This window comes from Stenella coeruleoalba (genome assembly GCF_951394435.1).
Source record: "Stenella coeruleoalba genome assembly, chromosome: 13".
Classification (NCBI taxonomy): domain Eukaryota; kingdom Metazoa; phylum Chordata; class Mammalia; order Artiodactyla; family Delphinidae; genus Stenella; species Stenella coeruleoalba.
In genome coordinates, this window is record NC_137159.1 from 26,589,968 (window position 1) to 26,614,026 (window position 24,059).

A 24,059-nucleotide genomic window follows, 5' to 3' on the forward strand; every position below is an offset into this window, starting at 1 on the left:
TGAAGTGAAAAAATTGAGTTTAAACTATTTCAGTCAACACTCATGTATTAATGATACCTTAGTATCCAACATCGGGCTAGGTTTTATTAGTGACACAGAAGTTCTGGTCATCTCTGGTTTTAGATATCCCTTATTTGTTGAGACCTTTGCATTGTTTTGTTACCTTTTATCTGTTTTCAAGATGGGACAACAGGAACAAGGGAAGTATAGGTTATTAGTAGGTGGGGTCGATAAGTGGAGCAGCAAAATGCAAAGCAGAAAGAACAGGGACCTACCCTAGAGGGATATGATTTCCATTTTCAAGGCGCATTCATCCTATGCAGGGAGACAGCCTAACATAAAATTTGCCTAACAAAAAATATATTAACAGGTGGAAAGACTATCTCCCAGTTGGACAGCGGATGCCTGGGACTCGTTTCATTGCTTTCAAAGTTCCTTTAAAAAAGGTAAGCAAAAGTTAATACCGTATGCTTCCAGAAATCTGAATTCACCATATAGATCCCTAGCTCTCAACCCCGTCGTACTCCATTTTCCCTATTTTTTAGCGAATACTTTTTAATACCTCCTTTACTATCCAGAATGGAATTCATAGATAAATACAACCTACTTTTGTACTTAATTAAAAAAACAATGTAATGCCCTAACTATAAATAAAGAATAAAGTAATTTCTAAGAAAGTAATAGGTATCTCAGTATGTAAATGTTTGGGGATGACTATACTAGAAATAAAGAAATAGTCACTTACTTGTACCATGAATGCAGTAAACTATGGACTTTGATTGATAATGATGTTTCAGTGTTGGTTCATGAATACTAACAATTGAAGCACACTGATATGGAATGTTGATAATGGGGAAGGCTGTGTGGGATGAAGGAGAGCGGATATAAGTGGGAACTGTGTACTCTTTGCTCAGTTTTGCTGTGAATCTCAAACTGCTCTAAAACTAGTCTACTAATTTAACAAAAAGTGTGTGTTGCTGACACTTGAATAACCAAAGAGATCAATGGAACAGGGTACATGTATAAGCCAAATACATGAAAGAATATTTAGCAGTGAAAGCCATCCTTCCTATATGTTGATATTCAAGAAGTATTTATTTCTGGCACTCTGCTTGGAGCTGGCAGTACAGTGGTAGGCAAAATTGATGTGGTCCCTGCCTTCTGGGAGTTTACAGTCTGGTTAGGAGACCAACATGAAATAAACAAACCTAGAAATAAATATATAGAAGTGAACTTATTTTTTTCCTTCTAATCTCTCTGGAAGAAAGGATTGTAATATCGCTTGTAAATTCCAGAGGAGGAGACATTACTTTTAATCTCATATGTTAGCATCACAGGGTTTGAATAAATGGATAATATAATAAAGGATTTTAAACACATGTTCTTTCTTATTTTATTCTTTCTGACAGAGTTTTGAAAAGAATCTTGCTCCAGAAGAATGTTTTTCCCCCTTGGATCTTTTTAACAAAATCCAAGAACAGAATGAAGAACTTGGGCTGATAATTGACTTAACATATACTCGCCGCTATTATAAGCCAGAGGTAAATGGAACCCGTAATTGAAAATGACCTTCTTTCTGATACTGTAATAATTGATAGTAATTCAGTAGTTATCATCTTATGCTAAGGTGAATCCTGGCCTTCTTTCATGGGTTCAAAAAGGGAAGCTAGTGGTTTCCTTAAATACACATTTGTAATTGCTGTTTCAAAATGAGATTAAAGATATGAATTGAACTGTAGTATTTGGCAGTAGGCTCTAGATATGCTTAAGAAATTCTATAAGCTTCCATGTTCTATATTTTGAAAATGAAGTAAACTTTTAGTAAAAATAGTAGTAGTCTAAAAGGAAAGAAAGGTATGTCCATTATGTCTTTAGCACTTATTTTAAGCAGTTGCCTGAGCACGTTTAAGCATCACGGTAAAAGACAATTGTTCTCTAAGTTTTATGCTTTCTTTTCCTAATACCTTCTGATATAGTACAGAACCCATATATTCTCTTGGCCCATGTAGGACATTCCAGTGCAAAAGAATTATCCTTCTTCTGACCTGTTCCATGGCCTTGGGAGACAGTAACACCTAATGTTTGTTAATATTTGTATCAGTTTGCCATTTAGAAAGTTCTTTCACATGCATTGACTTAGTTAATCTTCACAACAATCCTTTGCTGTTGAAGTGGAAGTAGTACTGATATCTCCTGCTGAGTGCTTACTCTGCACTAAGCTCAGAGGATAGACAACTACAATTACTAATTTTACAGACGATGAAACTGACTCTCAGAAAAGGAAGAATTGAAATTTCAACTCAGTTATTCCTCTTTATTTTTATTGTGGTAAAATATAGATAAATAGTATCTGTTTTAACCATTTATAAATATGCAGTTCAATGGCATTAAATACAGTCACAGTGTTGTGTAACCATCACCACTGTCTATAATCAAAACTTTTTCATCATCCTCAACAAAAACTGTAACCATCAAACAGTAACAACCCCATTTTCCCTCCCACCAGCCCTTAGTAACCTCTATTCTATTTTCTGTCTCTATGAATTTGCCTATTCTAGGTACCTCGTGTAAGTGGAATCTACAGTATTTGTCCTTCTATGTCTGGCTTATTTCACTAAACCTAGTGTTTTCAAGGTTTATCCATGTTATGGCATGTAACAAAATGCCACTCCTTCTTTGGCTTAATAAATCCCACTATGTGTATATACCATAATTTCTTATTCAACGGTTGATTGACACTTGGTTGTTTTCCACCTTGTAGGTATTGTGAATCATGCTGCTATGATCATTGGTATACAGATATTTGTTCAAATCCCTGCTTTCAGTTCTGTTAGATGTGCAGCGTAGGTAGTAGCAGAGTTGTTGGATCATACGGTAGCTCTACGCTTAACCTTTGAGAAAGTGCCAGACTGTTTTCTACAGTGTCGTCTTGTTTTTAAACAATTATCACAAATTTTAAGCATATACAAAAGTATAAAAATACTGTGAGTGTTCCTTGTATACCCATGAACTCATCCAGCTTTCTTATTTACCAACTGATGGCTGTCATGTTTTATCTATACCCCCACCTGTTTCACCCCATTCCATATTATCTTGAAGCAGCTCCGAGACAGCATGTAATTACACCTGTACGTTTTTGGTACGTGCATTTAAAATACAGGACTTTTATTCCTTAATATCATTTTTTAATATTAAATACCCAGGGAGTGCTCAAATTTGCAGTTGTCTCCTAAACGTCATAAAAAATTGTTTATAAGAATTTTGAATTAGATCCAAATAAGGTCCACACTTTGCCGTGGATGGTTAGGTCTCTGAAGTTTTGTTTAATCTATAGGTTCTCCTTCCATGTCTCTCTCACTTTTTTTTTCCTCCTTGAATTTTGTTTTTAAAGAAACCAGGTAATTTGTCCCATCTAGATGTCGATGATTACATTCCATGTGTTGGTAACATATTCTTCAGTCCCTTTATTTCCTGTAACTTGGTAGTTGGTCTGAATGAAGCTTGCATGTTTTGTTTTGGCAAGACAGTTTCATAGGTGATGATGTGTTCTTCCATGGAGACATATATAATTGTGTCTTTCTGTGGTATTAGCAGTCACTGATGATTCATACCTACATCCATTAATTCAGTTGAGGCTTCAAAGAATGGTGAATGCTGTTGTTCTTTTTTTCACTTATTAGCTGGGTATATTTGTACGAGGAGAAGATTCCCCTCATCAACTGTTTGGTTGCCCAGTTGTAGAGGCATGATTCTCTTCTTTTATTTAACAGGTTTCAAAATAATGAGTTGATTCACAAATATCCTCCAGTGGTGACCAGTTTTGTAAAATTTTATTTATTCCTATCACCGTGGACTCCGTTACAGTTATTATTCTAACTGAGGCCCTATCTTTGGCCAGTTGGAGCTTCTCAGTGACTCCTGAGTCCTTTTGAAATGACATCAGTTGTTTCTAGACTTTTTCAGTGCTCAGAGCTAGGAATTACGTATGTTTGTTTTTAATATAAAATATATCATAGGTTCATACTGCTACTTTCCATTTATTTTCAGAACTACAGAATTTTCACTTATCCTTTTCTGTCTTCTATTGATAGTCTACTTTCTCCCACCCCAAGAATACCAGTTCTCAACAATGCCTGAAATTTGCTCTGTTTCTTAATTCGAATCCAAGTTCTTCTGACTGTATTCTACTACTCTACTTAAATCACAGCCGCTTTATGCCCTTGAAATGTAAGATAGAACATAAATGTAGGTAGAACTGTTTATATCATTTTGAGTTACATGTACATTCATTCACATAGATTTGCTTTTCCTTTTGCATGCCTGGTAACTGTCCATTCTGCAGTTTTAATGAAAACCAAGTGATAATTACTGGTTAAAGCAGCTTTGGAAAAAATGGCTCTTATCAGAATGACTGACATACTAAGTTTAATGTACTCTCCTGGTTTATATTCTGCCTTCTCTAATTAATTTTTTATTCTTTCCCTACAAAGGAAATAATACATATTTTCATGGTTTTGCCTTATAGGACTTACCAGAAACTGTTCCTTATTTAAAAATTTGTACAATTGGGCATCAGGTGCCAGATGATGACACTATTTTTAAATTCCAGTGTGCTGTTAATGGGTTTTTGAAGGAAAATAAAGATAATGGTGAGTTGTTGTTTTGTTTTTTTTTTCCTTTACCTGAACTTTGGTATGCATTTTGAGTGGGGTTGGGGATTTTTAACATTTTTAATAGTTCTGACATTAGTGTCAAGTTGTGTTTGGTAACATTAAGGTGGAAATGTCAGATGGTGCTAGTAGAGTACGGTGTTTTTCCTGTTTATGGTCACAATTTAGTTTGGAAAGTGATTTTTGTGAGAAATATCAACTGAACTAGCTTACTTATCTGTTTTTTTAAACTTTGAATGGAAAAATACATTAAAAAAATGTTCTTTTGTCCTATTTATTGGTTGAGAGGTGGAAGAAAAGGTTAAGACTCTCAGGTTCTTAGCGTATATAAAAAAGAAAACCAAAAGCGAAGTTTTGGAGTGAGACAGATCCCTAGAAGCAAAACAAAAGAGAGTGGACCAGAAGAGGGGCTTCCTCATAATATATGTGTTTAAGATATTTTTGCCGCTTTTACACTTCGGGTGCAAGTGAGGAAGAACACTACCACCTCTTATTCTTATCTTCAGACAGGAAGAACTTAAAAGGCTGGTGTTTTCTTGTTTCTGCTTTAAGATCTACTCTGTTGATAGTAGATCTTAATAGCGTGTGAATTTTAAGGATCCACTTGCCTTTTTCTAGCATCTAACTATCAGAAGGAACGTGGTGTTTGCCATGTTTTAAGACTGAGGAATCTTCTGTCTTTGGAACACCACTGACGCCCATGTGAAAGTGTTCATTTTGTCCTCTTTCTAAATTTAGCCTGAGGAGTGTGCACTTTATTAAATAAATATAACAGACAGTAAATATTCCGTGTATATATAAAATGATGCACATATATACATAAAACAGGGAGTAGGGGAGAAGGAATAGAGATGGAGGTGGGAAGATAGGGGATAGGAGGTGAGAGAGGAGGGCGAGACTGGAATTTCAAGATAAATTTTCATTCTGTAACCTGGTTGCTTAATGCAGGTACTAGCTCTTAAATATCTTCAGCCCTATTCACAGATCTTTCCTATACTTTAGCTTTCAAACTTGAGAGGCTTGGTCTTGCCTGTGATAACCAGGGTGTCTAGAAAGGAGGCAAATTATCTGATTTGTGTAAACTGTAGTCACAGAAATGTTACCTCTTAAGATGTTAGGGCGCAGCTGCTGGCCTACTCCCTTCCTCCAGCCTCCTTTGTGTGTGTTCTGTCTGCTCCGCGTCGGCTAGAAGATCCTTACAAGTGCATGAGAACACGTTTGTAAACCTTGATTGTTCACGTGTTATACCAAGTGTAGTCCATTGCATATGCTGACTCCTCTGTGGGTCTTCTGCATGCAGTGGGCCAACTTCGCCATGCTGTCTGCCATTGCAGTCTCAGGACCTTAGTTATGATCCATTGGTGACTTTCCTCTGCTGTAAGGCCCTCCCACAGGTGCCAGGCTCACTGATAATGAGGAGGAGACTATACTATGCACTCCCTAGAATTGGTAGAGACTCAGAAAATAAATTGTTTCAGTGAACACCGAGAGCCTCATAGGTTTGTTGTTAGGGCACGGGGATACAGAGGTGAGTAGAAGTCTTTGTTCAGTAGCAACTTACAGTTATCTAGGAAGATAAACATGTAGTGAGTATAAGTGGGTTAATTATAATAGAAGAATCAAGTGCAGCAGAAATATAGAGGAGAAATTGAGGAAGGCCTGACTGAGGAGACAGCGTTTGAGCTGGGCTTGGGGGAAGAGGATTTTGCCGGAATGAGGAAAGGACAGCCCAGGTATTGGGGACAGGTACAGAAGGCACAGGGCTTGAACTTGTGCTCTGGAGGGGCAGCCTCTGGTGTGACTAGAGGGTAGTGTGAAAGGGCAAAGAAGTCATACATTGATTTTCAGCAAATATTTGTATAACACCTTCTAAGTTGAAGGAACTGTTCTAGGAAGTAGGAACAGAACAAAGTTCTTGCCCTTACGTACTTTCCATTCTAGTGGGGGAGAGAGATAAATAAATAAGTAAATACATGGAGTGTCAAGTGGCGGTAAATGCTTTGGAGAATAACAAAACAAGATGAAGAGGTGAGGGAATGTGGTAGGTGATCAGGGAAGTCCCCTCTATTAAGATGTCGATTGAGCAGAGCCTTGAAGTGAGAAACAAGCCATTGGCTATCTGGGAGAGTGGAGATGGGGTGGGAGGGTGTGTTCTGGGAGAGTGGAGATGGGGTGGGAGGGTGTGTTCTGGGAGAGTGGAGATGGGGTGGGAGGGTGTGTTCTGAAGCAGAAGGAATAGTAGGTGCAAAGTCCCTGAGGCACGACTGTGCTTGGCATGTTTGAGGAATAGTAAGGAAGCCAGTGTGGCTGGACAGGGGAAAGTGAGTGAGGGCAGGGCAGTAGAGAATGAGATCAGGGGAGACTGGCGGGGCAAAGGAGGGAGGTGGATGATGTAGGTCCTTGTAAGTCATAGTTTGAACTTATAATTCAGTTGGAGAGACACACTGATATTTGTTTATAAAGAGTGCTCAATGCTATGCTAAAAACTTGGGCTTTATTCTGTGCTAAGTGAAGATTTTTAAGCAACAGAGCAATCCAGCCAAGTTTATATTTTAGAAAGATAACATCTTCCATGTGGAGGATCAGTTGAAATAAAAGAGATTGCTAGAATTGCAGGGCGGTAGTAATCCAGGCAGGAGATGACAAATGCCAGACACCACCTAGTCACAGACATACCTTTTGCAGAGATCAGCTACGTGTTGTTGTTTTTTATTTACTTTCTCTTATAATTTTTTTTAAGTGCTGGACCACGAAACACTGTGGCGTAGTTGGAAAAATCTGAGACTTGATTCTAGTCTTTTTTCTGTTGGCCTGCTGTGCAGCTTGGGCTTACGTCTCAAGCCTTACTTTTTCATTGTGAAATAAGAACGGTGCTACTTAACCAAGGTCTCCACAGGCACATAGACCCGTGGCGTGTGAGGAGCAGTGAATGAGAGAAGGAATGGAAGTGCTTCCTTCAAAAACACTCCTTTCTTCAGAGTTTTTCCTTTTCAGGATAGTGGTAGTGTTGTGGTAATTAATAAATGCTACTCTTCAGAAAATTGTATAACTTTTTTGTAGTGTATCTACTTCGCTTACTTAATTCCATATTCCCTGTTTTATAGACAGACTTATTGGTGTCCACTGTACCCATGGTTTAAACAGGACTGGCTACCTCATCTGCAGGTGAGTTGCAACCCCAAGAGGCAGACCATGTTTAAATTGTTCTGTTTGCAATAGTAATGTAAGCTAATGTAAGCTGAATGCAAAAAATGCAGTCAGAAGGGCTTCCCTGGTGGCGCAGTGGTTGAGAGTCCACCTGCTGATGCAGGGGACGCGGGTTCGTGCCCCAGTCTGGGAAGATCCCTACATGCCGCGGAGCGGCTGGGCCCGTGAGCCATGGCCGCTGAGCCTGCGCGTCTGGAGCCTGTGCTCTGCAACGGGAGAGGCCACAACAGTGAAAGGCCTGCGTACTGCAAAAAAAAAAAAAAAAAAAAAATGCAGTCAGAGAAATGTATGAAGTTTAAGGCAGTTTTGCCCCCTACTCAGAGGTTACCACCAATAATAATTTAGCACATATTTTTTCAGACGTAAAAAATGCAGATATAAGCATATACAATGGTCCCTTGGTATCTGCAGGGGATTGGTTTTAGGGCTCCCCATAGATACCAAAATCCTCGGATGCTCAAGTCCTGTATGTAAAATGGTGTAGTATAGTCGGCCTCCCATATCTGCAGGATATGGAACGGTTGGATATACAGAACTGACAGTACATGTGATTTAATGGTATAGTATTTAGACATTCTGGTTTATAATTTAATATATGGTGGACATCTTCCTATGAAAATATTTGGAGACCTCATTCTTATTTATTTATTAATATGTTTTTCCCCAAATTTGCTTTATGTAGTTGGATATAAATTAATGAACAAAAACTTAAGCAAGATACATGTAACAATTTAATAGAACCTGATACTCTAATTCTTTCAATTTTTCTCAAACTCATCATGGGGCTTGTAAGAAAATTAACCAACATGGATACTACTACAGTTGAATGTCAAATCTTTAAGTGCTTATGACATACTAAATCCTTCTATAATGCACTTATGAAGAACCCTTCAAGAGACTTGTGTTTTGTATGTAGAAAAGTGTTAAGAGTCAAATATTCAACTCAGTATAAAATAATAAGAAACACTTCTGATTTGTTAGGTTGAGATTGCTTCTCCTTTTACTAATGAATGATTTTTTTAGCTATAATATCACTGAGCTGAACAAATATGTCACCTTTGAGTACATAAGGAAAAATAAACACATGCTAAATGGGTAAAACATTACAACTACATCTTTAGTAGCCCATCTGTACTTCTAACACTTCAGAAGCTTAGAGATTCAGAGTGTTCTTACATTAATTGCAAGAAAAGTATAAAGGAGAAATTCCTTCTTTTTTGAGATCACAACTGTGAAGTCATGATTATACAAATTCTGCATTTGTGTGCAAAACATGAAACACATTTATCTTAATTCTCCCTGCTTACAATTGTCAGTCAACTAGCAGGACTTTCCTTCCAAGAAACAGACAGATGTGTTTTATATAACTTCAGTAACCTCAGCACTACAATAAGAAGACATGCAGTATCCTTTTGCTGTGGTTGAAGACAACAGGGAAGGAGGTCACAGGAAAGAATAAATCAAAATTGTTACAACTGAGAAACGTTTGTCAGTTTAACCATGGTGCCACTTTCATTTTTACATAAGCATGTTGGCATAACTCAAGCTCAATAAATCAGAATTCTTAATATTTAAAATTTACCTTAACTTTTAATTATCACCATGTTAACAACCAAAATAATCAGATGAAACACATAAGAAAGGGTAATGTTAAACCCCACTTTACTAGAGTTAGTTTCTGGACACATTAACTCATTTTTTTATAGAAGAGGGACAATGAATCTCAGTTTGCTTACAAGCTAGGAGATCACTCTGCATTTCTTAACTGCAAACAAATATAGCACTTGTAACAGGTTATAAATAAACTGGTTTTCAAGCACAGAGCCAGCCCCAACAGTAATAGTACACTATTTAAAAAGACCTAAGGCAATGAATTCCATTTCCAATGGAAAAAATGAATCATATGGTCTTGGACAAACAATTCTGATGGTTTACTTAACAGTCACTTAGTAGTTCTTCCTTGCTCATAGAACTTTATGATTTTTTAGAGGAGTGAAGCATTCAGCTTTAGTGGATAAATCCTTGTTAGCCTAAGACAGTCATTATTATATGCCTCTTTGCCATGAATTGTCTTATCAGTCTGTTTTGGCAAATGAGTAATTAGGGGAAGGCTGTTACTGTGCTTATGAGAATGATATTTTTCTCTGAAGAAAGATAAATATGCATTAGGAAAATGACCATTTGGACTCTTTTTCTGCTTCCTCCTTGTTTTGTGAGAATATGATACTTGGTTTTACCGCAGCCATCTTGTGACCATGAGATGATTATATGCCAATAACGACAAATGGTAGATTAGAAAGAACCAGCAAAGACAGAAAACAGCAACATCAATAGTAACAACAATCACAGCAAAAGAACAATGGGACCTTAACTTGTGGAGTTCCTATAAAATAAAAAATAAATGCTCTATGTTTATTCTAAAAAAAAAAAGAACTGTGCAAACAAGCTTAAAACTACTTTTTTTGTGCCAATGTTATAAAATGTAGCTTTTAATAAAACCTTGACCCAAATGCCAGCAACTTCAGAAAAGAATTTGGGTAGGGGGAAGAAGAAAGTTATCTCACTTAGGAAAAACAACCACTATCTGTATCCTAATCTTCGACACAATTTAAACATATATAGCTGCTGTAACACTTTATACAATTCCTATGTACTAGAGCAATAATAAGATCTAAATACAATTATATTTTTAAACACTGGGTGAAGGCTTTACATAAAAATAGCATCCTACTTTTCCCCATAAATTTCTAAAATATCATGTACTTTTCCCCAACATCTGCAGCCGTTTAGGAATTTTTAGGAAACTTTCATGCATTATCTTAATTCCTAATCCCTGGATCTTTGGGCTCAACGAGAAAAGATCAAAACCACCAAAAATGATGGTTCACTTGAAGTCAGGTGAGAGACACTGGCTCAGTTAGTCTCGTAGGACAAAAGCAGTGCTGCATCAACTGTCTCCATGCAGGAGGGGCCCGTGAAGGATCTCGTCAGCCAGTCATCTGTACAGCCCAGGTGATCTGCATACACAGCAGAAATCAAATTGGGTTGTCATAAACAAAGTCCATCACACAGATCACACACTCCCGGATCTTTTTTCTAATATTTATTTTATTTTATTTTATTTATTTATTTGGTTGCACCGGGTCTTAGTTGCAGGCAGTGGGCTCCTTAGTTGTGGCATGCAAACTCTTAGTTGCGGCATGCGTGTGGGATCTAGTTCCATGACCAGGGAACGAACCCGGGCCCCCTGCATTGGGAGTGCGGGGTCTTTAGCCAGTGCACCACCAGGGAACTAGAGAGAGGCTTTTTTTCTGATCCATTTCTTCCAGGGTCATAAACTCCTTTAGGCTGATGCTGTATGAGGCCTATTCTTTCCTATTTTGTTCCTCTCAGCTGAGTTGCTAGGCGAGTCTGGCTAGGTGTTGGATGATAGACCAAAACTGGAACTTGATCCAGATACGACAGCAGCGGCTCCTGATCCAGCTCCGTCCCCTTGCCGAAGCTAGCCCAGTCGGACTGAGACTTGTGAGGCAGGGAGATGTCATCCGAAGTGGGGGACTTAAGGCATTTCCTCATCTTCCGGGGCTTGAGTGTGTGATCTGTGTGCTGTTTTGACAGTCTTCCAACCTCATTCTTTTTTAAAATAATTAATTAATTTATTTATTTATTATTTTTATTTATTTTTGACTTTTAAAAATTTATTTTTTATACAGCAGGTTCTTATTAGTTATCTGTTTTATACATATTAGTGTATATATGTCAATCCCAATCTCCCAGTTCATCTCACCACCACCGACCCCCGCCCTGCCTCACTTTCCCACCTTGGTGTCTATACGTTTGTTCTGTACATCTGTGTCTCTATTTCTGCCTTGCAAACCGGTTCATCTGTGCCATTTTTCTAGATTCCACATATAGGCATTAATATACAATATTTGTTTTTCTCTTTCTGACTTAGTTCACTCTGTATGACAGTCTCTAGGTCCGTCCACGGACCTTTGTCCTTTCATCTGTCGATGGGCATTTAGGTTGCTTCCATGACCTAGCTATTGTGAATAGTGCTGCATTGAACATTGGGGTGCATACGTCTTTTTGAATTATGGTTTTCTCTGGGTATATGCCCAGCAGTGGGATTGCTGAGTCATAGTAATTCTATTTTTACTTTTTAAGGAACCTCCATACTGTTCTCCATAGTGGCTGTATCAGTTTACATTCCCACCAGCAGTGCAAGAGGGTTCCCTTTCCTCACACCCTCTCTCGCATCTGTTGTTTGTAGATTTTCTGATGATGCCCATCTAACCGGTGTAAGGTGATACCTCATTGTAGTTTTGATTTGCATTTCTTTAATAATTAGTGATGTTGAGCAGCTTTTCATGTGCCCTGTGGCCATCTGTATGTCTTCTTTGGAGAAATGTCTATTTAGGTCTTCTGCCCATTTTTTGATTGGGTTGTTTGTTTTTTTAATAATGAGCTGCATGACCTATTTATATATTTTGGAGATTAATCCTTTGTCTGTTGATTCGTTTGCAAATATTTTCTCCCATTCTGAGGGTTGTCTTTTCATCTTGTTTATACTTTGCTGTGCAAAAGCTTTTAAGTTTCATTAGGTCCCATTTGTTTATTTTTTTTTTAAGGCTGCATTTTTCCTTTGCTTACTGATGAACATATAAAAGTCCGAAGTTTTTGATATTATAAAACATCAAAGTAATGAACCTTGCTGTGTGAACACCTTTGAATATATATGCTTTGTCTCAGTTAACTTCACTCAGAATGGGACTTCTGCATCAGAGTTGGTGCCCTTACGCTTTTTGTGGTTGTTGCTACACTGTACCAATTTATGGTTGTTCATGCAGGAAATACTTATTGAGCATGTGTTATGTTTAAGCACTGTGCTGGGGGCTAGCAAAAAGACTTGTGACATTTTGTGAGTAAAGAGACTTGACCTGCCCTTTGTGAATTCTAACAGTCCAGAGAGGGAATAGATATTCAAGAATCATACTCTGCATGTAGAATTACAACTCTGACAAGTGCCAAGGAGAGGAACATAGTACCATGAGAGCATATTTTAGGGAGGATTTGATCTCATCATGGAGATTAGAGAAGGTTTATTTAGGGATGTTTCAGCTGATATCTGAAGGATGAGTAGGTATTAAGCAGATAGGGACGTTGGAGAGAGATTTCTGAGCATAAGGAATAGCAAAAGACCCTATAAGAGGAAAGCATACGGTGTGTTGGAGGAACTGGCCAGGAAGGTGGGGCTGTTGGGGGAGCATGTGATTATAATGGAGCTACAAGTGTGGGCAGGAGCTCGATTGTGCAGGCTTATGTTTAAGGTTTCAGACTTTAATAGAAAACCATTGAACTTTTTTTGTTGAAGGTGAGTGTGTGGAACATACCCAATTGCATTTTCAACCTATCATTTTGCTACCGAGTGGAGAATACACCGCAGGGAGAAAGTGGAAGCGAGGAAACAAGTTAGGAGACTTTTGTAGAAATTGGGCATAATGGTGGCTTGGACCAGGGTATGGTGGTCATTTTGGTGGAAAGATGTGGACAGATTCTAGAGGTATGTAGGCAGTATCATTGTTAGCACTGGTGGTGGGTTGAGGATGAGGGCGAGGGAGAAATAGCTGTCAGTGATGGTGATTCCTAAGTTTCTGGCTCCTATGGTTGGTTAGATAGGGTTTTTTAGATATGATGTTAATATTTATCCTAATTTGTCTTTTGTTATTTGTTGGTTCTTGATGAATACTCTGTCATATTAAGTCTCCTGTTTTGAGTGTACAAAGCATTTTGATCAAAACTGAGTGTTAAAAAAAAAAACAAAACTGAGTGTTGTATGTTATCAGATAACTTTTTAACATCTGCCAGTTTGGTCATGTATTTTATTCTCTTTCATTTATTAATTAAATTATTGTATTAATGTAAATAATTATATTAATAGATTTTCTAAAGTTGTGTTATCCTTGCATCCTTGGAATAAAGCCTTTTTGTAATCATGGTATATATCATTCTTTAATAATTATTGATTAGATGTGCTGATACTTTCTTAGGATTTTTATATCTATATTTGTAAAGCGAAATTGGACCTTTTTTGCAAAACCTTGATTTTCTTTTCTTTTTATTTACAAATGACTTGAATTTTGTTGTTTTGTAGATATTTGATTGATGTAGAAGGCATGTGGCCAGATGATGCAATTGAATGTAAGTATAAGGGTTGTCACTACTTTTCCGTTTTTATAAAATTTGAAGGTAGAAGTGTAGGGGAATTTCTTAAGTTTTGGAAAAAGAGAAAAGTTTGTAATTCATTTGTTCAGACATAAGATAACCGTTTACCAAAAGTTTTGAAAGGGATGTATCTGGAAATAGCGAGATATAACAGCCTGAATAATTAGTCAGTGGATTTCAGCATTTTTTTTCTTTTTTTAATTTATTTAATTAATTTATTTATTTTTGGCTGCATTGGGTCTTCGTTGCTGTGCGGGCTTTCTCTAGTTGCAGCGAGCGGGGGCTACTCTTTGTTGCGGTACGCGGGCCTCTCATTGCAGTGGCTTCTCGTTGAGGAGTATGGGCTCTAGGCACACAGGCTTCAGTAGTTGTGGCACGTGGGCTTCAGTAGTTGTGGTGCATGGGCTTAGTTGCTCCGTGGCATGTGGGATCTTCCCAGACCAGGGCTCGAACCCCTGTCCACTGCATTGGCAGGTTGATTCTTAACCACTGTGCCACCAGGGAAGTCCCTGGATTTCATCTTTAATCTGCTTTCTCTGGGAAAGATTTGCTTTTTGTACAGTTATCTCTAACAATTCATCCGTTCCTCAGTATTCAATAGGAGCCGTGGACATTGCTTAGAAAGACAAAACTACATTGAAGACCTTCGGAATGGTCCCATCAGAAAGTAAGTTGCATTTTATATGTGATATTTGTGGTTAGGAAGATCTATTTTTATATAATTTAAGCTGCACATATCCCTTCTTCTTATAGCTTGTTTACTTGCTCGAGGAAGCCTAAACAAATAGGAATGGGGGGAGGATGGAATTGTTATTTTCACGGGCCAAAATATAGTCACTAAATTGGCTACTGAATTTGCAGACCAGTAATATTTTGTGGAAACATTCTGTTTGAGGAATCGGGATTCCAGTGTATCCAGAACAAGTGGTTTTGAAGACTCAGCGCGTATGATGGAACCAGTTCACACAGCTAATAAGTCTGTTAACCAAGGACTGAAGTATAACCTACATCAGACCCCAGGTTACCCAACATCTCGGCATTTCCGTACCCAGACCCAAGATTCGCAGCAATCAGAAAGGTATCTCTGCTTTCCCTTTTTCTAGAATTGAAATAGAAATTAATATTATAAATTAGTGCAAACACATTATAATGTGAAGAACTGGTGTTTTCTTGCTGATCAGTGTCAACCAGGAGGTATTGTTTGTTCCATATTTTGCATTTAGGGCTGGAAAATCAAGTACAGGAGGGGGAATAGGTGATTTTTCAGAGGCAGTTGGGAAGAGGACTTAGAAATTTTCATTGATTCTTAAACTTAGTTTAAGCCAATAATTTGATGTGAGTGTCAGAAAGGATCTTACATTCTTAGGCTGCAGTAATAGTGGTATAGTTTTCAGAATAAAGAAGGTTGCTTTATTTAAAGAGTAAATACAAATTATAGGGAAAATGGTAAAATTCCAGTAGAGAAACTTGCAAAGGGGTTGAACATATAAATCACAAACATACTTTTACATGGGAAACAGGAAAAACCTCAGTACAATTAAACAATACTTTTTGCTATTTTGCTATTAATTTAGCAAGTTTTTGACAAGGTAGTCCAGTGTATTGATTGTCAGGCTGGACTTGGGTTTGCATCCTGGCTCTGCTGTTCACCCTGTATGTGATCTTTTTTTTTTTTTAACATCTTTATTGGAGTATAATTGCTGCAATGAACATTCTGGTACACGACTCTTTTTGAATTATGGTTTTCTCAGGGTATATGCCCAGTAGTGGGATTGCTGGGTCATATGGTAGTTCTATTTGTAGTTTTTTAAGGAACCTCCATACTGTTCTCCACAGTGGCTGTATCAATTTACATTCCCACCAACAGTGTAAGAGGGTTCCCTTTTCTCCACACCCTCTCCAGCATTTATTGTTTCTAGATTTTTTGATGATGGCCATTCTGACCAGTGTGAGATGATATCTCATTGTAGTTTTGATTTGCATTTCTCTAATGATTAGTGATGTTGAGCATTCTTTCATGTGTTTGTTGGCAGTCTGTATATCTTCTTTGGAGAAATGTCTATTTAGGTCTTCTACCCAATTTTGGATTGGGTTGTTTTTTTCTTATTGCGCTGCATGAGCTGCTTATAAATTTTGGAGATTAATCCTTTGTCAGTTGCTTCATTTGCAAATATTTTCTCCCATTCTAAGGGTTGTCTTTTGGTCTTTTTTTTTTTTCTTTTTTGTTACATCTTTATTGGACTACAATTGCTTTACAATGGTGTATTAGTTTCTGCTTTATAACAAAGTGAATCAGTTATACATATACATATGTTCCCATATCTCTTCCCTCTTACGTCTCCCTCCCTCCCACCCTCCCTACCCCACCCCTCCAGGCAGTCACAAAGCACTGAGCTTGATCTCCCTGTGCTATGCAGCTGCTTCCCACTAGCTATCTGTTTCACGTTTGGTAGTGTATATATGTCCATGCCTCTCTCTCACTTTGTCACAGCTTACCCCTCCCCCTCCCCATATCCTCAAGTCCATTCTCTAGTAGGTCTGTGTCTTTATTCCTGTCTTACCTCTAGGTTTTTCATGACATTTTTTTCTCTTCAATTCCATATATATGTGTTAGCATACGGTATTGTCTTTCTCTTTCTGACTTTCTTCACTCTGTATGACAGACTCTAGGTCTATCCACCTCATTACAAATAGCTCAATTTCGTTTCTTTTTATGGCTGAGTAATATTCCATTGTATATATGTGCCACATCTTCTTTATCCATTCATCTGATGATGGACACATAGGTTGTTTCCATCTCCGGGCTATTGCAAATAGAGCTGCAATGAACATTTTGGTACATGACTCTTTTTGAATTATGGTTTTCTCAGGGTATATGCCCAGTAGTGGGATTGCAGGATCATATGGTAGTTCTATTTGTAGTTTTTTATTTTTTATTTTTTTATTTTTTTATTTTTTATTTTTGTGATACAAGGGCCTCTCACTGTTATGGCCTCTCCCGTTGCAGAGCACAGGCTCCGGACGTGCAGGCTCAGTGGCCATGGCTCATAGGCCCAGCCGCTCCACGGCATGTGGGATCTTCCCGGACTGGGACATGAACCCGTGTCCCCTGCATCGGCAGGCGGGCTCTCAACCACTGCGCCACCAGGGAAGCCGCTATTTGTAGTTTTTTAAGGAACCTCCATACTGTTCTCCACAGTGGCTGTATCAATTCACATTCCCACCAACAGTGCAAGAGGGTTCCCTTTTCTCCACACCCTCTCCAGCATTTATTGTTTCTAGATTTTTTGATGATGGCCATTCTGACTGGTGTGAGATGATATCTCATTGTAGTTTTGATTTGCATTTCTCTAATGATTAATGAAGTTGAGCATTCTTTCATGTGTTTGGTGGCAGTCTGTATATCTTCTTTGGAGAAATGTCTATTTAGGTCTTCTATCCATTTTTGGATTGGGTTGTTTGTTTTTTTGTTATTGAGCTGCATGAGCTGCTTATAAATTTTGGGGATTAATCCTTTGTCAGTTGCTTCATTTGCAAATATTTTCTCCCATTCTGAGGGTTGTCTTTTGGTCTTGTTTATGGTTTCCTTTGCTGTGCAGAAGCTTTGAAGTTACATTAGTTCCCATTTTTAAATTTTTGTTTTTATTTCCATTTCTATAGGAGGTGGGTCAGAAAGGATCTTGCTGTGATTTAGGTCATAGAGTGTTCTGCCTATGTTTTCCTCTAAGAGTTTGATAGTTTCTGGCCTTACATTTAGGTCTTTAATCCATTTTGAGCTTATTTTTGTGTATGGTGTTAGGGATTTGATCTAATCTCATACTTTTTTTTTTTTTTTTTGGGGGTACACGGGCCTCTCACTGTTGTGGCGTCTCCTGTTGCGGAGCACAGGCTCCAGACGCGCAGGCTCAGCGGCCATGGATCACAGGCCTAGCCGCTCCGCGGCATGTGGGATCTTCCCAGACTGGGGCACGAACCCGTGTCCCCCGCATCGGCAGGCAGATTCTCAACCACTGCGCCACCAGGGAAGCCCTAATCTCATTCTTTTAATTGTACCTGTCCAGTTTTCCCAGCACCACTTATTGAAGCGGCTGTCCTTTCTCCACTGTACATTCCTGCCTCCTTTATCAAACATAAGGTGACCATATGTGCGTGCGTTTATCTCTGGGCTTTCTATCCTGTTCCATTGATCTATCTTTCTGTTTTTGTGCCAGTACCATACTGTCTTGATTACTGTAGCTTTGTAGTATAGTCTGAAGTCAGGGAGCCTGATTCCTCCAGCTCCGTTTTTCATTCTCAAGATTGCTTTGGCTATTCGCGGTCTTTTGTGTTTCCATACAAATTGTGAAATTTTTTGTTCTAGTTCTGTGAAAAATGCCAGGGTAGTTTGATAGGGATTGCATTAAATCTGTAGATTGCTTTGGGTAGTAGAGTTATTTTCACAATGTTGATTCTTCCAATCCAAGAACATGGTATATCTCTCCATCTATTTGTATCATCTTTAATTTCTTTCATCAGTGTCTTATAATTTTCTGCATACAGGTCTTTTGTCTCCTTAGGTAGGTTTATTCTTGAATATTTTATTCTTTTTGTTGCAGTGGTAAATGGGAGTGTTTTCTTGATTTCACTTTCAGATTTTTCATCATTAGTGTATAGGAATGCCAGAGATTTCTGTGCATTTATTTTGTATCCTGCTACTTCACCAAATTCATTGATTAGCTCTAGTAGTTTTCTGGTAGCATCTTTAGGATTCTCTATGTATAGTATCATGTCATCTGCAAACAGTGACAGCTTTACTTCTTTTCCAATTTGGATTCCTTTTATTTCCTTTTCTTCTCTGACTGCTGTGGCTAAAACTTCCAAAACTATGTTGAATAAGAGTGGTGAGAGTGGGCAACCTTGTCTTGTTCCTGATCTTAGTGGAAATGCTTTCAGTTTTTCACCATTGAGGACGATGTTGGCTGTGGGCTTGTCATATATGGCCTTTATTATGTTGAGGAAAGTTCTCTCTATGCCTACTTTCTGCAGGGTTTTTATCATAAATGGGTGTTGAATTTTGTCAAAAGCTTTCTCTGCATCTATTAAGATGATCATATGGTTTTTCTCCTTCAACTTGTTAATATGGTTTATCACATTGATAGATTTGTGTATATTGAAGAATCCTTGAATTCCTGGAATAAACCCCACTTGATCATGGTGTATGATCCTTTAAATGTGCTGTTGGATTCTGTTTGCTAGTATTTTGTTGAGGATTTTTGCATCTATGTTCATCAGTGATATTGGCCTGTAGTTTTCTTTCTTTGTGACATCCTTGTCTGGTTTTGGTATCAAGGTGATGGTGGCCTCGTAGAAGGAATTTGGGAGTGTTCCTCCCTCTGCTATATTGTGGAAGAGTTTGAGAAGGATAGGTGTTAGCTCTTCTCTAAATGTTTGATAGAATTCGCCTGTGAAGCCATCTGGTCCTGGGCTTTTGTTTGTTGGAAGATTTTTAATCACAGTTTCAATTTCAGTGCTTGTGATTGGTCTGTTCATATTTTCTATTTCTTCCTGATTCAGTCTTGTCAGGTTGTGCATTTCTAAGAATTTGTCCATTTCTTCCAGGTTGTCCGTTTTATTGGCATAGAGTTGCTTGTAGTAATCTCTCATGATCTTTTGTATTTCTGCAGTGCCAGTTGTTACTTCTCCTTTTTCATTTCTAATTCTATTGATTTGCGTCTTCTCCCTTTTTTTCTTGATGAGTCTGGCTAATGGTTTATCAATTTGGTTTATCTTCTCAAAGAAACAGCTTTTAGTTTTATTGAACTTTGCAGTCGTTTCCTTCATTTCTTTTTCATTTATTTCTGATCTGATCTTCATGATTTCTTTCCTTCTGCTAACTTTGGGGTTCTTCTTGTTCTTCTTTGTCTAATTGCTTTAGGTGCAAGGTTAGGTTGTTTATTCAAGATGTTTTCTGTTTCTTACGGTAGGATTGCATTGCTATAAACTTCTCTCTTAGAACTGCTTTTGCTGCATCCCATAGATTTTGGGTCATCGTGTCTCCATTGACATTTGTTTCTAGGTATTTTTTAATTTCCTCTTTGATTTCTTCAGTGATCACCTCGTTATTAAGTAGTGTATTGTTTAGCCTCCATGTGTTTGTATTTTGTACAGATCTTTTCCTGTAATTGATATCTAGTCTCATAGCGTTGTGGTCGAAAAAGATACTGATACAATTTCAATTTTCTTAAATTTACCAAGGCTTGATTTTTGACCCAAGATATGATCTATCCTGTAGACTGTTCCATGAGCACTTGAGAAAAATGTGTATTCTGTTGTTTTTGGATGGAATGTCCTATAAATATCAATTAAGTCCATCTTGTTTAATGTATCATTTAAAGCTTGTGTTTCCTTATTTATTTTCATTTTGGATGATCTGTCCCTTGTTGAAAGTGGGGTATTAAAGTCTCCTACTATGAATGTGTTACTGTCGATTTCCCCTTCTATGGCTGTTGGTATTTGCCTTATGTATTGAGGTGCTCCTATGTTGGGTGCATAAATATTTACAATTGTTATATCTTCTTCTTGGATCGATCTCTTGATCATTATGTAGTGTTCTTCTTTGTCTCTTGTAATAGTCTTATTTTAAAGTCTATTTTGTCTGATATGAGAATTGCTACTCCAGCTTTCTTTTGGTTTCCATTTGCATGGAATATCTTTTTCCATCCCCTTACTTTCAGTCTGTATGTGTGTCTAGGTCTGAAGTGCACCTCTTGTACCCAGCAAATATATGGGTCTTGTTTTTGTTATCCATTCAGGCAATCTGTGTCTTTTGGTGGGAGCATTTAGTCCATTTACATTTAAGGTAATTATCGATATGTATGTTCCTATTCCCATTTTCTTAATTGTTTTGGGTTTGTTATTGTAGATCTTTTCCTTCTCTTGTGTTTCTTGCCTAGAGAAGTTCATTTAGTAGTTGTTGTAAAGCTGGTTTGGTGGTGCTGAACTCTCTCAGCTTTTGCTTGTCTGTAAAGCTTTTAATTTCTCCATCCAATCTGAATGAGATCCTTGCTGGGTAGAGTAATCATGGTTGCAGGTTCTTCTCCTTCATCACTTTAAATATGTCCTGCCAGTCCCTTCTGGCTTGCAGAGTTTCTGCTGAAAGATCAGCTGTTAACCTTATGGGGATTTGCTTGTGTGTTATTTGTTGTTTTTCCCTTGCTGCTTTTAATATGTTTTCTTTGTATTTAATTTTTGACAGTTTGATTAATATGTGTCTTGGCGTATTTCTCCTTGGATTTATCCTGTATGGGACTCTCTGTGCTTCCTGGACTTGATTAACTATTTCCTTTCCCATATTAGGGAAATTTTCAACTATAATCTCTTCAAATATTTTCTCAGTCCCTTTCTTTTTCTCTTCTTCTTCTGGATCCCCTATAATTCGAATGTTGGTGCATTTAATGTTTTCCCAGAAGTCTCTGAGACTGTCCTCATGTCTTTTCATTCTTTTTTCTTTATTCTGCTCTGCAGTAGTTATTTCCACTATTTTATCTTCCAGGTCACTTATCCGTTCTTCTGCCTCAGTTATTCTGCTATTGATCCCATGTAGAGTATTTTTAATTTCATTTATTTTGTTGCTCATCATTGTTTGTTTCCTCTTTAGTTCTTCTAGGTCCTTGTTAAATGTTTCTTGCATTTTGTCTGTTCTATTTCCAAGATTTTGGATCATCTTTACTATCATTATTCTGAATTCTTGTTCAGGTAGATTGCCTATTTCCTCTTCATTTGTTAGGTCTGGTGTGTTTTTATCTTGCTCCTTCATCTGCTGTGTTTTTCTGTCTTCTCATTTTGCTTATCTTGCTGTGTTTGGGGTCTCCTTTTTGCAGGCTGCAGGTTCGTAGTTCCCATTGTTTTTTGTGTCTGTCCCCAGTGGCTAAGGTTGATTCAGTGGGTTGTGTAGGCTTCCTGATGGAGGGGACTAGTGCCTGTGTTCTGGTGGATGAGGCTGGATCTTGTCTTTCTGGTGGGCAGGTCCACGTCTGGTGGTGTGTTTTGGGGTGTCTGTGGACTTACTATGATTTTAGGCAGCCTCTCTGCTAATGGGTGGGGTTGTGTTCCTGTCTTGCTAGTTGTTTGGCATAGGATGTCTAGCACTGTACCTTGTTGGTCGTTGAGTGAAGCTGGGTGCTGATGTTGAGATGGAGATATTTGGGAGATTTTCGCCGTTTGATATTATGTGGAGCTGGGAGGTCTCTTGTGGACTAGTGTCCTGAAGTTGGCTCTCCCACCTCAGAGGCACAGCACTGACTCCTGGCTGGAGCACCAAGAGCCTTTCACCCACACAACTCAGAATAAAAGGGAGAAAAAGTAGAAAGAAAGAAGGGAGGGAGGGAGGAGGGAAGGAAGGAAGAAAAGAAAGAAAGAAGATAAAGTACAATAAAATAAAGTAAGATAAAATATAATAAAGTTATAAAAATAAAAAAATAATTAAGAGAAGAAAAGAAAAAATAACGGACGGATAGAACCCTAGGACAAATGGTGGAAGCAAAGCTATACAGACAAAATTTCTCACAGAAGCATACTCCTACACACTCACAAAAAGAGGAAAAGGGGAAAAAATCATAAGTCTTGCTCTCAAAGTCCACCTCCTCAATTTGGGATGATTCGTTGTCTATTCGTGTATTCCACAGATGCAGGGTCCATCAGGTTGATTGTGGAGCTTTAATCTGCTGCTTCTGAGGCTGCTGGGAGAGATTTCCCTTTCTCTTCTTTGTTCTCACAGCTGGCAAGGGCTCAGCTTTGGATTTGGCCCTGCCTCTGTGTGTAGGTCGCCGTAGGGCGTCTGTTCTTCGCTCAGACAGGATGGGGTTAAAGGAGCCGCTGAATCGGGGGCTCTGGCTCACTCAGGCTGGGGGGAGGGAGGGGCACGGAGTGCGGGGCGAGCCTGCAGGCGGCAGAGGCCAGCGTGACGTTGCACCAGCCTGAGGCGTGCCGTGCGTTCTTGGGGGGGGGGGGGGGTTGTCGCTGGATCCCAGGACCCTGGCAGTGGCGGGCTGCACAGTCTCCCCGGAAGTGGGGTGTGGATAGTGACCTGTGCTCGCACACAGGCTTCTTGGTGGTGGCAGCAGCAGCCTTAGCGTCTCATGCCAGTCTCTGGGGCCCGCGCTTTTAGCCTCGGCTTGCGCCCATCTCTGGAGCTCCTTTAAGCAGCGCTCTTAATCCCCTCTCCTCGTGCACCAGGAAACAAAGAGGGAAGAAAAAGTCTCTTGCCTCTTCGGCAGCTCCAGACTTTTACCCGGACTCCCTCCCAGCTAGCCATGGTGCACTAACCCCCTGCAGGCTGTGTTCACGCTGCCAACCCCAGTCCTCTCCCCTCGCTCTGACCGAAGCCCGAGCCTCAACTCTCAGCCCCGCCTGCCCCGGCGGGTGAGCAGACAAGCCTCTTGGGCTGGTGAGTGCCGGTCGGCCCTGATCCTCTGTGCGGGAATCTCCCCGCTTTGCCTTCCACACCCCTGTTGCTGTGCTCTCCTCCGTGGCTCCGAAGCTCCCCCCTCCGCCACACGCAGTCTCCACCCACGAAGGGACTTCCTCGGGTGTGGAAATCTTTCCTCTTTCACAGCTCCCTCCCACCGGTGCAGGTCCCATCCCTATCCTTTTGTCTCTGTTTATTCTTTTTTCTTTTGCCCTACCCAGGTATGTGGGGGGTTTCTTGCCTTTTGGGAGGTCTGAAGTCTTCTGCCAGCCTTCAGTAGGTGTTCTTTAGGAGTTGTTCCACGTGTAGATGTATTTCTGGTGTATCTGTGGGGAGGAAGGTGATCTCTGCGTCTTACTCTTCCGCCATCTTCCCAGAAGCCCCCCTGTATATGCTCTTGAGTAAGATCTCTAAATTCCTATTTTATTATCAGTTAGATGGAAATTTTAATAATATTATAAATAAAATTTTAATAACATATACCTTGGGATTGTTGTAGATTATTACATGAG

At 39.0% G+C, this 24,059-nt stretch overlaps 1 protein-coding gene and 1 pseudogene across 2 annotated transcripts in view; one reads left to right on the plus strand and one right to left on the minus strand.

Moving 5' to 3' along the window:
• LOC307196310 (RNA/RNP complex-1-interacting phosphatase-like) overlaps window positions 1–24,059 on the plus strand; it is a 28,262-nt gene that overhangs the window by 1,218 nt on the left and 2,985 nt on the right. The window contains exons 2-8 of the mRNA XM_079941176.1: window positions 371–446; window positions 1,410–1,541; window positions 4,526–4,649; window positions 7,775–7,835; window positions 14,032–14,078; window positions 14,694–14,769; window positions 14,998–15,180. Coding sequence (XP_079797302.1) covers window positions 371–446; window positions 1,410–1,541; window positions 4,526–4,649; window positions 7,775–7,835; window positions 14,032–14,078; window positions 14,694–14,769; window positions 14,998–15,180 — 699 coding nt within the window. The remainder of the gene's footprint in view (window positions 1–370; window positions 447–1,409; window positions 1,542–4,525; window positions 4,650–7,774; window positions 7,836–14,031; window positions 14,079–14,693; window positions 14,770–14,997; window positions 15,181–24,059) is intronic.
• On the minus strand, window positions 10,791–11,453 carry LOC307196218 (RING finger protein 11-like; annotated as a pseudogene). The gene is made up of 2 exons: window positions 11,181–11,453; window positions 10,791–10,966 (listed from the first exon to the last, which is right to left on the minus strand). The product of its transcript is annotated as an RING finger protein 11-like (transcript).